This window comes from Pogona vitticeps, chromosome 2, assembly GCF_051106095.1.
Source record: "Pogona vitticeps strain Pit_001003342236 chromosome 2, PviZW2.1, whole genome shotgun sequence".
In the NCBI taxonomy this organism is placed as follows: Eukaryota; Metazoa; Chordata; class Lepidosauria; order Squamata; family Agamidae; genus Pogona; species Pogona vitticeps.
Genome location: NC_135784.1, coordinates 176,998,771 through 177,012,458, shown reverse-complemented (window position 1 = coordinate 177,012,458; position 13,688 = coordinate 176,998,771). Strand labels below are relative to the sequence as shown.

Genomic DNA, 13,688 nt, shown 5'->3' with positions numbered 1-13,688 from the left:
TCGCGCTGCAATCCTCTGGTACTTGGCCAAAGAAATGGCTTGTGAATGCATGTTGATGAGATCAGATCTCATGGGTTCAGGGACTGAGTCAATCAGAGGAAGCACTTGGTTCCAAAGATGACGCTGAAAGGCGCCCATAGTTGCCTGGTAGCTAATGCTTCTGAGCAAAAAGGCTTGTAGGGAGTAAACTCGTTTTGCCATTGTGTCAACTTTCCTGCCATCTTTATTGGCAAGGGTAGGTTTGGACCTGGCCTGGGTCCGAGCCTGACTGGACTCGACAATAATAGAGTTAAGCACTGGATACTTATTGAGGAATTCGGCATCGATGCCGTGGGTCCTATAGAGGCCATCGGTGTGGTGAGAGATCTGCATAGTGGAAGGAGGTTTTCCCCAAGTGTCCTTAATGAGTTGAAGGATAGACTTGTTAAAGGGAAGACTCAAAGGAACGGGACGCTCCTGGTTGATGTCGTCGAACACTGGCTCGGCATCAGCAGACAAGGGTTGTTCGGTGTCAAGATTCAGGGCTTGTGCCATTTGGAAAATAAGAGTCGAGTATGAGGAGAAGTCATCCGAAGAGGAAGATGCATGGCTGCCCCTCGTATCTGGGATTGGAGGGGGAAGCTCGGACTCATGGGAGGATTCAGAGTGTTGTGCCTCCGAAGATGCAGGGGAGTCTGGAGATGAAGGGTAGTCCAATGGACCGAAGCCCTCTGTCAAGGGAGCTTGGTGTCGTTAGGTCGGCAGGACCTCAAAAGGACCTTGAGATGTCATCCGGTCCGGCATCGAGGTGCAGGAATCAGGGGTAAAGCCGTGGGGGCCTTGTCTCACATTTGAAGTAGCGGAGTTGGCTTAGATGGGGCAGGAGGGCATATGGATGGAGCCAAGACTGCCGGGGCCAAAGTGGACGCGCGGAGACGGTTCGAGTCCATGAAGGGGATGGCATGAGGGAGTTCCGGCGTCATTCGGGGCCGTTTAGCCTGGTCAGGCTGGTACCTTTCGTATAGGGTTTGCCAGATGAAGGGGTCAAAATGGTATGGTACCATTGGAAAGGGACAGAAATCACCTTGCGATGCCACGGACCTCGGTGGGGAGAGGTGCTTTCCTTTTTCCATTCTCTTCCGTGGAGGAGAAGGGGGAACCTCCAGATCGGATGCTGAGCTTTCCGCTGCCCGCCATGAGTCAGAGTTTGAATGGGCTGAGGCTGGGCTGGACTGTGGCGCAGCTGCAATGAGGTCAATGCTCGAGTTTTGGGGCGGCATCGCGGGGGGGCTCAATATCATGGGCTTCATCTCCATCCGAGGCCAAGTCAGGAGCTTCTCTGGATGATTCCTCGAGAACAGGGGAGGGCAGAGAAGGCTGGGGGGGGCTCCATGCGGGGAAGCCTGTCCTTTCGAAGCCTCTTAGGGGCAGGTTTGGGTTTCTTCTTCGAGCTTGGGTCGTGCGCTCGAGACTTTTGAGAGGAGGGCAACTTGTGCTTACCAGACGATTTTGTTTTCTCAGTGTCCTTAGCTGGTAGCACAGAGGTAGAGTCAGAAGTAGACTGGCCCGCTGGAAGTCTATCGGCTGAGAGGACAGGAGATCTAGCTGCCTCTGAAGATGTAGTAGGAGGATTCATGTCTGTTTGCCAAAGGTAAGGCCGAAGTCTTTGGAGCCTCTGCATAAGTGCCGGCTTGGTTAGGCTCTTTACAAGCAGGGCATGAATGGGTTGGATGTTCCTCACCCAAGCAAAAAAGGCACTGGCTATGGCCGTCAGAAAGTGTGATTTTATTCGCACAAGTAGCACAACACTTGAAAGGAGACGGCGATGCCATAAGCAAAAGACTGGGGGAGGGGAAGGGAAGGGGGAGAGGGAAGGGAATAAGAACCACGGGAAGCCAATTAGGCAAACAAAAAGACGCGGAGGATCACTAAGTAGGTACTTAAGGTAAAGAAAAGCAAACAAAAGCTCAAAAGAGCCTAGAAAAATAGCCAAAAGGCAAGTAGCGAAGCGCTCTATCTTTCCTGAGAACCGTTCAGCTTGGCGGAAAAAAGGAACTGGGGAAGATGGTGGGTGGGAGGAGCATATACCTCGTGGAGGATCACACCATAAAATTGTTACTTTTAGCTCTAGAATCTTCCGAGAGAGTCAGCACAGGCGGACAATACCCATATGTGTGAATTCACAGAGGACCACTCAAAGAACTATGGTTACAGGTAAGTAACCTCTTTTTATGTGAAATCAGGCGCAGACAATACCCATATGTGTGCATTCACAGAGACCATGAAAAAGAACTGTCTCTTTCCATGAAGGCTTAGGCCCATGATTCAAAAAAGAAATTTCCTTGTGAGAAAAAATTGTTTCTCAAACATAGAAATATATGAAATGACTACACAAAACGCAGCCATCCAACTGCTGAAAACGTTTGCAGAGCCAGTCAAAGATTCAGTACCAATTCTGCCAAGTTTTATTTGAATTGTAATCCATTTATTTTTGTTTCCTTCAATGAGCAAAAACTATATATATTCAAGCTGCCTGAGGAACAACGAGAAGAAGTAGAAAGCGCAAGAAAGAATGGGACAGGATGGCAGTTTAGGAACACATACGTACTTCCTTTTTCCCTGTACCTCCTCCCAGTGAGTGGAAGATGCCTTTTAAACTTAATGTGCTGTAATAATTCCCCTGAAAGAAAAAAAGTCCCTTTCTCTGTGTCTCCTTCTATATCCACACCTATATATCACAGAGCCCATGCCCTCTATATACAACATGAAAATAATCCAAATATCTGCACCAAGGCAACCCAGATTCTCTGCTAGGAAAAAGTGAGTTGTTACCTTTATTTATATGGATTTGCATATATTAGCTGGTATCTTATTGCTTAGTCCTAGCCACAGTACACCTGTTGACTCAATGGGATTTACGTTGAGTACTAATCTACCATTAAAATGATTGATTCAATGGATCTACTATTAGGTGGGACTAGCAACAGAATATGGGCTATTGCTTCTAATCTAATCCAAACTGTTTACTTTTTTCATACAATTTATTCTGCAAGTGGGGGGAAGGGGGAGGAGTGAACTGTCCAGAGCCCTGTGAACCTATCTCAGAAAGTAGTTTTAGAAGAGGTAGCCGTGTTAGTCTGCACTAGCATGTCAGGCCAAAACAAAAATAAGAAAAACAAAAATGTTGTGGCGCCTTAAAGACTAGCAGCTGTAGTTTAATGTGAGCTTTTGTGGATCACGTCCACTTTTGTTTTTGCTTGATATAACCCATAAAGCTTCCCCCATCGTCTGCACAATTTTGGGCAGGTCTTGTGTGCCAATTTACAAGCATTTCTATATACCCATCTTTCTGTTTGGGCAGAATTGTGGCACACACAACCTTGCCCATAATGTTTGCCTATTGGGCAGCTGCCACCCCATGAAAAAGGGGGGTAGGTAGAGCAGATTTGCCATAAAAATATTTCCTAATGAGAAAAGGAAGATTATTATCGAATACAGTAGAAAGGACTGCAAAATATAACTTTTTGATTTTTGTTTTAAAGAAAAATTGCCAGTCACCTCTCATCATTAGTAACAATCAACTTAGCTTGATTATAAAAAAATTAAAACTTTCCTAATAAGGTTTGTAGGTAAATCTCTTCTCAGGTGTTATATTAAAAAAGGTTTCTTTTAAAAAAATCCTATTTATCGGATTCCTTCAAAACTGTGCCTCCTACCTAAAGACTTCAGCACGAGACAGGATTACAGATAAACTCCAGCCTCTGGTCCCCCATCTCCCCATTTTTTAAAAAAGGAGAAATTGGTACAAAAAGGGACAACACTCGATTTACAGAGCCTTCCTCACTTCTCCTCCCAGGTCTCCATTTCAAAAATGAGACAGGAAGATGGAGTCACTCCTCACCTCAACCGATCTGAAGCCTCCTACACACATAACCTCCACCCCATTCTTTGGAGTGGCCAGTATTTCCTCCTTCCTTAAAGGACATGAAGCTTCTTTCCCTTTCCACTGTTAGGACGGAGTCAGAAATGGGGACAGAGATTGTGGCAACAAGAAGAAAGGAATTATCTGGACTGTGGTCCATACAGAGACAGGTGAGGAAGAGAGAAAGAGACCACAAGGGTGCCATTTTGGCAGACAAGGGTTATCTTCCTTCGGGTGGCAGTTCCAGCAGAAGGTAACAGGAGATGGGTTCAATGTGTTGCTTTGTTGTAAAGGAAGAGGAGACAGGCAGTGTCTTCACACCCCGTCTGTAGATCCTGTAAAGGAGCAGACATGCCATAAGTGGGAGTGAGTGGGATTATTCTTGCAAGCTTCCCCCCCCCCAAAGAGAAGATGCCACCCCTTCCCACATCAGTGCTTTCCAAATGGTCCAATTGCAAAATTCCCAACACGCCCAGTCAACATAGCTATTGGAAAGTAGCAATAATGGGGAAGACAGAGACTGGGTTGCTTCACTGACCCCTTGTGAGTGAGCTTGGTAGCTATAGACATGGAAGTCTGGGGAAAGATAAGGAGTTACACCTTCACCAGGGCTTCAGAGAAATGAGTCCCTCATCTCCCCAGGCTTTGTGTTTCTATTCATGCCCCCTATTTTGTCAGTTCCCTTTAATGACTTGGCCACTTCTGCTTCTCAGGCATAGAGAAGTTCCTTTCTCAGTTACAGAGAAGTTTCCACTAAGGACACCTGCCTGGCATCTCTAGCAGTTACTGTTTTATCCTTTTCCCACTCAAACTATCTTCAGGCATGATCAGAAGGGGAAATAGTTCACATTCTGGACTGCCATTCAACAAAACAGTTCACCCAAATGCTTCTTACAGTCACAGCCCATTTGATTGCTTTCTGTTGACTCAGGTTAGAGAGCATCTCCTTTATCCATTTGATTAACCTCCCAAAATTGCCCCCACAAAAAGGTTTGGGGGGCAGGGAAAAGGTTAGCAAAATTACTGACTTCCCCTAATTTTATTCTTTTAAATCACAAAATAGCACTTTTCAGGAATATTACTGAAAACATTAAAAAGGAAAGAAAGTCATGGGGGAAAATGAGAGAAAGGCTGATGTTGCAACAATTTAAAGACTACTCAAGGAATAAATCAGAAGGTATTGTGAATCTCCTAGTTCCAGTCAATGGAGGGGCCATTTCTTGGCTTTTTGAATTGTGGGTATAGAAGCACAATATCCCACATTCATAAAGCAGAGGTTTCTTGAAGAATTGAATCTGTAGACAAATGAAATTATACTATCTCCAAGCAAGGTTTCTGACATCCATCTGACTCATTGCTCAATGAAAAGAGGGAAACACTCCTCAGGAGTCACCTGGAAGAGATCATAGATCACATCTGCCTGTTCCTTCAGCAAGAGGACTGACTCACCCGTAGGAGCTGCTGTATGTGTTTTCCTGAGCTTTGGAAAGATGGTGTAGGCATCATAGCCAAAGAGGATCGCTGCCAGAAGTCCAATCACCTGTTGAAGGGAAATGCAACTCTACTTGAGCTACGCTTTATTTTATACAGTACATTTCTTAACTAGAAATTCTATCATTTTTCCAAGGAAATGCAAACATAATAAAAGCCATATGAAGAATGAAAAACCCTGAAGAAATCAGTTTCAACAAAATATAATTTCGAAAAATCAACCTGTATCAAGAACAGGTGAGTTTTTTAAAATAAAAAAAAAAATCCTTAAAAGTAGACATAGATTGGGTCAGCTTTCCATTTCTTGGGAAGAAATCCCAAGGCACAGGAGCCACCACTGAGAAGGTCCCAGCTCTGCTACCCATTAATCCTGTTTCTACCCTGTTTCCCCGAAAATAAGACCTAACCTGAAAATAAGCCCTAGTGTGATTTTTCAGGATGCTCGTAATATAAGCCCTACCCCCAAAATAAGCCCCAGTTAATTGAAAGCCTGCCTTCCACCATTCTGCAGCAACCAGAAGAAGATGACATGAATGTATTTGAATAAATGTAGTGTTGTACATGAAAAAATAAAATAAAACATCCCCTGAAAATAAGCCCTAATTTGTTTTTTGGAGTAAAAATTAATATAAGACCCTCTCAGGGAAACATGGTATAAATGTACTTATATGGCTATGGTTATATTCCAATATGGCTATGGGAACTGAATTCTGGGGTTATCTACTGGGCACAGTTCAGAAGAAAAAAAGGTGGTGGTGAGAGAAACAGAAGACAAAAGTGTACAGCAGCCCTAGGAAAATTAACACAGTCTGGTCCAGACACAGTGGCTGAAATTTGTTGCTTAGCATAGAAAATTGCATTAAACTAGGGTAGGCAGATTCAGTCAGTGGGGATTTGGAGCCTCAACTCCGCAATAAGGTATGTTGATCCAAACAGACCTACTCTAGTGTGACTTACTAACACTAAGTGATAGGATTTCAACCAGTGACTTGTGTTTGGGCTGTTTAATAGGATTCCTGCAGGATTTTGTAGCCAGGCTTAGCTTTCATTATGTATCCTTCCAATAACTTGCTGGTCTTCATGGAACATGCAGCAATGGGAGCCTATCAATGGCTTCCAAAACATGGAGTAGGGACAGATAGAAATAAGAGTCAGAAATTACTGTCATATAGGAATTCAGTTTTTCCCCCCTCTCCTTAAAATACGTAGGAGCAAAATGGTTCTACTTTTCCAAGCACTTAAATTGATAGGTGGAGGGCTATGGTTAATAAAAAGTCTGAAAAGTGATCGGCATTTCAATTCTCCATTTGTTTCTCATGACTGAGAGAAACTGTGGAACAGGGGTCGTCCACCCCCCAGTCCGTGACCCGGCACCAGTCCGTGGCCTAGGTAGGACCGGTCCACGGACACAGATCTCCTGCCCCCCACAAGAGTGCCACGCCTCCTACGAGCAAGCGAGCCCCTGCTCACCCGCGAGGGTGGGGGGTGCCCACACACACACATGGACCCTGCCCCCCAACTGGTCTGCGGTTGGGAAAAGGTTGGGGACCACTGCTGTGGAAGGAAGCATGGAGGAACCACCAAGACACTGAAAAATGCCTTTGCACACCAGAAAAAAGCATAAAGGACTTGAGATACGTAATGCAGAGGCAAGAGTGGAGCAAAAAAGAGGGCGTCTCTTGAGAGCAAGAGGACTTGGAAAATGAGGAATTTGCAAGATGTGCGGGGGAGGGAAGTGTTCTCCTCAAGAGAAAAGGGTCTGGACTTTTAATCAGAGGAGATTGGCTCCTGCCAATTCTTTCTTGTAAAATCACTTCTTTCTTAAAATGTTTTTTTATTTCATCAGGTGTGTGTGTGTGTGTGTGTGTGTATGTGTGAGAAAGTGTGCACTCCCGTTCTACCATAGAAGATGAGCTAAAGTCTGTTTCCTACCCTGTTGTCTTGCCTGAGCAATTACTGCATGGAGAGGGTGTGGGTGAAGGCTACGATTTTAGCAAGCTGATTTTTTAAAACTGAACTAAGTCTAAATATTTTCGACAATACCGAAATATGTGGGAAACTAGACTTCCTGTTTGTTACATTGAGGACTATGAATAACCTTTTTCTTTCTTCCAAAAGCTGCACATTGCAAAATCTTGCACTATATAAAATATCAGAATTCATCAGTAATTATAGAAAGCTACCGTTGGTTTATTGCATCTATATACCTGCAGTTCTAAGATTATTTTTATTATCAAACCAACTTTATTGGTGGCTGAAGTGCAATCTTCCAGCTAAATCCAGTTTTCATTGCAAATAGTATCTTGGGAGGCAGTGAGCACTTCAGCACTGGAGGCATAGAAAGTTAGACAGCCACCTGTCAGATATATTATATTTTTAATTCCTGCACTGAGAAAAGGGTTGAACTTGATAGCCTTATAGGTCCCTTCCAATTCCAATATTCTATACGATTCTGGAATAAATTGAAATCAGCAGGAAATCAATGAATTGATGAAACCAGCTGCAATCTTAAACACCAATTTAATATTAACATTAACTTAAAACCTTGCCCCATCCAACTTAAATGTCAGTGAATTAAACCAGTCCACTAACTGTTAACTCTACATCTCTGGTACCGATTGCAGCAGGGTGTGAGGTGAGGTGCTGCCTAACTCTGCGCTTCCTCCGCTCCACACATGCATTTTTGCCCTTTTGTGTTAACTCCAAGGATAGTTCCCCTACCCCCACTCCCAAGTCATTCCTTGAGAGAAGTTCCTGCTAACACAGTCTTAATATATGGCTTTCCAAAGCTTTGGACTTAACAACAGCTCTTACCATACCCTGCAAGGCTAATAATGGTCAGGACACCTCAGAGTAGATGTTCAATCATCTGATGGACCAAAGGTTGAGAGGGCCTGTGTGCATTCCACCCAATGCTTTTCTAAGAAAACGCCTTCTGTACGGAATCCAGCTTTGATCTCTATAAAGTGCTCCCTGCTCGGAAATACTGAGCCTGCCTCTCCTTGATGACATCAGCATTCCTGGAATGTGCTGACATTCCTTGCCAAATCAACATTCCAACTTTCCTTCCCCCACTCTTCATAAAGGCATTTACCCCTGCAGCGATGCCAGCTCCATCGTGGTGCCCAATGAGGACGATCAGGGAAGTGATGAGAAAGGCGACAGCTCCGATAAGAGCCCTGATGAAATCCTAGAACGGGCCAGAGAAGGGAAGAAAGAGTTAATATCACACTACATCCAAATTTAAGCAGCCACCTGGTTCAATCCATGTTCAGGCTGGTCTAATCACAGCCTAATGCTCCACATATCTGCTCAGAAGCAAGACCATTGAGTTCAATGAGACTGATTGCCAGGCAGGCAGATATAGGATGGTAGCCTTAAAAGCAGAACTGGGCTGGTTTCTTCCATACTGATTAGCATTTTTCCATGGCTAGATAGATAAAGCGGACAGGTATACAAAAGTGATCAGAACTTAGAAGGGCATACTGGCTGGGGGATTCTGGGTGTTGTGGCCCAAAAAGTAACTCTTTCAAACTTTTAACATACATAACTTTATTTTCTTTTACCTTCCTGGAGGCAAACTCACCTTATTCTCTTAAGTGCAATGTTAGGCAGGTAGTTTTGGAATTTGTTGCATCCTCTAAAGAGCAACCATTACCCAGAAATAGATCAGAGTCCATATTTGGCCATGTGTCCAATCTTCGCCTCAGTCCCATCATTTCCATTCTAAAGTATTACATGAAGCAGAGGCAGGAAAGACCTCTGCCTTGGACCTCATTCAGAAGAGACAGTGGTGTGGTGGTCATGATGGTTAATGCATGGTACTCAGGCTTGGAAGATCAAGCTTATAAATCTCTGGGTAACTTTATGTCAGATCACTGGTGTTGGGGGTGGAGAGAGAACAAAGAGGTGAGGGGTGTTATTCAGACACCATGCTGGCTGCAGTATGTCAGTTCAGCCTTCCATCCTTCAGATGTTGAGTACCCAGCTTGATAGGGTGGTGGGGGTGGTTAATATCTACCCTGCATAATTAAATTGTAAACTGCCCAGAGACTGTTTTAAGCACTGTGGAGTGTACTTTACTTTGATTTCTGATTCTGAAAAGCATACATATTTATAGTAACATTTGAAGAGAAGAGCTTCTGTTTGCAGCTATCTTAAGCAAGTGTAAGAAGAACAGTCAAGTGGAATGGTTTTCAACAAATTACGAAACATAGCTCCTTTTTAAAAAAATCATTTTACTTACACACACACACACACTGTAACATATAAATGAATTCAGTGGAAAAAATATTTTCTTTCCCAGCACAGAGCCTCAGCTCTCTTTTCAACAGGCTGCATGAATCACCTACTCAGCCTCAATACTTACAGTCCATCCCCAGTGGATGAAACTCAGCTGGTTGTCCAGTTCACATGTGTAGATGATGAATATGACAATACAGTAAACCAACATGCAGACAGCCAGAGAGGTGTAGCCAAACGTAACTGAGGCTCCATAGCAGATTAGGATGATGATACATGCGATCTGGGAGGGGATAAAATAACATACAAACAGGTTCCATAAAGATAATTAAACTGAGTTTTAGTACACAATCCTCAATAATAATGATGACCAGGACGATGACTCTAAGAAAAAATTCCTAGTTTTAGAAACTAGTGCTGTCAGAAGATACAAGGTTAAAACAGCACTAGAGAAAGAATATATAAATCAGTAGCAAGGTAAATCCATAAATGAGGGGTTTTTGCCAAGACATCTTCATTGATCATTTGCATCAGCCTTAGACCTTACAGAAAAGCAAATGAACAGAGCAGTGGAAGATGATCTTCAGAGTATGGTCAGGAAGTACTTCTCTACACAGGAAGAGTACAGATAAGCTTACCGTATATGGTGAAGGCAAACCTTTAAACAACCAAACTTCTAAGAAGATTTTAAAGCCCATTCCAGGACTTTGAATCAAGCTCACAAATACACCAGGAATAATTGTAACACATCTGGCACCCTACTAGTATCTGGGCAGCCACATTCTGCTAGGGTTTGAATTTCAAAACTGTTTTCAAAGCCAGCCCCACATAATGGGCATTACAGTAATGCAGTCTAGATTATCATAATCATCATTTTAGAAATGCAGAGCTGAACAGGACCCTATGGATCACTGAGTCCAGTCCCTGTCAAGGAAGTGCAGTGGGGAATCGAACCCTCAACCCGCTTATGCACGCATAACCAAGAATAGACATGGTGGTGCTGGCCAGAACAGTCCTAGCTACCTGCATTTCTACAGACAGTATTGCACCCAGGAAAAAAAAACCCAGGCAGTGAGGATGGTTCTTCAAGGAAGAGACGGCCTGGTTCTCAAACTTTCTTCTTGGTTAGATGGTTTCCTCAACCTACAGGCCCTCCACCCTAAATAGACTTTTGGCTCCCCTCTCGACTCATTGCCAAACCCTTGTTCAAGACTTCCATAGCTTCCTGTGGATTTTCAGATGGAAAGGGCAGAAGTAGATTCGAGATGCCATCTTCACAGGGAAGGAATTCCAGCCCTACGTTTCAAAGAACTTCTCACAGTGGCTTCATGTAGATGCGAACCTGGGGACAAAGCCTACAGGCATCCTTAGGCTAGGGCTAGGGCACTCTTGGTCTGCCATATATTCCCCAGTTCCCATTTGATTAGCCAGTCTGGTTCATGGTGAGGTATGAACAGATCAGGATTTCACCAAAAGCTGGAGGTTTATAAGCCAAAGGTCTTGAGGCGGGCGGGCAGGGGATGGGGAAGGCCTCCAGCCTAGTCTTCTGAGATCCACAATCTAAGGAGGACCAGAGTCGCCAAAGCACCATGCCTCCTAGGCCCAATCCAAACAGGTGACCGAGAAGGATACCTTGGCAAAGAATAATGAAAGCAGCTGAGAGGTACAGGAGAACCAATAGGTTTGTGCTCTCAGTAATCCAGTCCACAGCGTAAGTCACCAACCAGGATGACCAAAACCATCCTCCACCTTGAAGCTAAGCTGAAAGACAGGTTGGAACGGATCCAAAACATCAGCATCTTCTAAAAACCACCTGGGAGTTGACACGACACACACACAAACGCACGAATGCACACCCTCTTTGGAACCTTGGTCAGAAAAAGTAGGTTTCAGACTGAACAAGATTACCCCAGGCCATCAGAACTAAACATCTTTGTTCCTTTTTAAAGTCAGTGGTCTAATCACATCCTTCCTACACCTGAAGAGAGGGAACTATGGCCTCTCTCACAGGGAAGTCTTCAACACCTCCAAGACTAAGCTCTGCAGAATCATTGTGGCAAATGCTAATATCTGTGAGGTTACAATTATTTATGAGGCTTCACATTTCCAAGCAGCTTATCTACATCTTCAGTCTGCACAGTCTGAAAAGCATCCAAAACAAACAGGATCATTGTGCCAGCCACACCCATCTCTGATACAGTTAAAAACCGTGACTTCCAACTCAGTGAACACTTCTGCAGCATTTTAGTCAATCTTAATAAAATCTGTTGCCCAACTATGTTGCCTAATCCAGTACACCAGTAATCCAGTACAGTCCAGGATTGTGATATTGAAGCTGTTTTTTTGAAAACTGTTTCTGGTGGGCGCCTTATAGGCATGCATGCATTCTTAAAAAGAAAGTGGTCCGGTAATTCACTAGGATCTCCCACTCTTGAATTAGAACCAGGAAGCACCTCCTAGTGAGCAACTTGTTAGCTTATCTCTTAATCCTGACAGGCCAAAGGCACAGAGGATGCAACAGAGGAAGTCACGATGCTCCGTGACAACTGTATGCTTCTATCTTTGCCAAGCATCCGGTTCATAAAGCCACCTTCTCAATCCACCCCCCCCCCACAAAAAAAATATGGTGTTTTCTCAGAGAGCTAAAGGCAGACTTTCACAGTGTGGGTTATCCACAGATAACTTTTCTGTCCTCACCAAATTTCTCTCACACACACACATACACAACTCTGCTTTTCTCTCCATAAATGGATAAAAATAACCTCACCACTCAGTGGATTTGGAGCTATGCAACCAGCAAACCTCTCCAGTCTCCTCATGACAGTCCCTTCTCCACATGTAACTGCTGGAGTGGCACCACGACCCGTATGTACAATTCCTCAAATGATTTTTTTTTTTTACTATAATGCATGTTAAGATTTAAAGGGTGATTTGCCTGGAAAATTAACACAGAAGCCAATACGTAATGTGAAATACTTCAAGGTCGTGGTGGGGAACAGCTCCCGGCACCTCACTTCCCTGGCACTCTCAAATATGTTTTTTTTTTTTTTTTAAAAATGTGTGAGGAATTTTGAAAAAAAAATTGGCTCAGAATTCCTTTTGAGTTCTTTAAAGAGGATTTTTTGCTTATGTTTTGAGGGACTCCCAAAGCCTCCATCCCCACACATCCCAAAATAAATTTTAAAAGGTCTTCTGGTCATGGGATGTTTCAGTGAAGTGTACTTTTTCAGCTAAACCCTCCGCTACTTTTGTAGGAAGAATATTTTTGGATAGAGGTAGCAGGGCAGGGCCTGGTGCAGGGATTACTAGTTTAGAGATTGCCCACCCCTTCTCCAAGTGCTGTCTAGGAGCCTGTCCAGATAATATGTTGTCTTTAGTCCTTCTGGGATTGCTCTGGGTCCTTCTGGTCATTTTTGTTACGGGTTTGTGTATCTTTTTTTTCTACATGGGGGAATATTTGTTGTTGGTTGTGCTGGGATGTACTGGGTCGTCCTGGTACCACCGATCCAGGAATTGTTTCCTGATGTCTCTGTCCCAACGCTAACCACTCTTCCTTCCTGCCTACCTTCCCTGTCTTCACTCCGCTCATCTTCGCTATCCTCTTTCTCCTCTTCTTTTATCCAGCCATTATAGCAAATTCCAGCAGGACAAACTACATCTGGTAGTCCTTGACCAATTTTTAAAGAACTGGCACAAACGGTGTGGTATTTTCCAGTGTAGTCACATCATAAATCCTACTGTAGAGGAAGCCTGGATCAGCCATCTAATGTTCCAAAATTCCATTTACAATCAGAGCTTCTAGACAAAATTAAACATCGAGGCCATGCCAACATATGTTGTCAACTGAGAAAGAGCTGCAAATGTCAGGCCCTATTCATGTCCTAAGTGCTAAACAGCAGACCAAGTTATTTTGGCACATCAGTCAGAAAATCCCAAAGCCCTTTTCCTCATCTGTGCAAATAAAAAATGCAGTAATGCTAAATTAAATAACTAATAATGTACTGCCTTTAAAAACAAACAGACCAATATCTCTAATCTGCTGCCTGAAGCAGCT

The 13,688-nt window shown here is 43.7% G+C and overlaps 1 protein-coding gene across 1 annotated transcript in view; it reads right to left on the bottom strand.

Annotated features, from left to right (window-relative positions):
- Nucleotides 1-2,442: 2,442 nt before the first annotated feature.
- Nucleotides 2,443-13,688, bottom strand: part of PLP2 (proteolipid protein 2) — a 28,158-nt gene continuing 16,912 nt past the window's right edge. The window contains exons 2-5 of the mRNA XM_020814306.3: nucleotides 9,762-9,917; nucleotides 8,487-8,582; nucleotides 5,351-5,441; nucleotides 2,443-4,236 (exon numbers count right to left, since the gene is read on the bottom strand). Of these exons, the coding sequence (XP_020669965.2) occupies nucleotides 4,217-4,236; nucleotides 5,351-5,441; nucleotides 8,487-8,582; nucleotides 9,762-9,917 (363 nt within the window). The 3' untranslated portion in view covers nucleotides 2,443-4,216. The remainder of the gene's footprint in view (nucleotides 4,237-5,350; nucleotides 5,442-8,486; nucleotides 8,583-9,761; nucleotides 9,918-13,688) is intronic.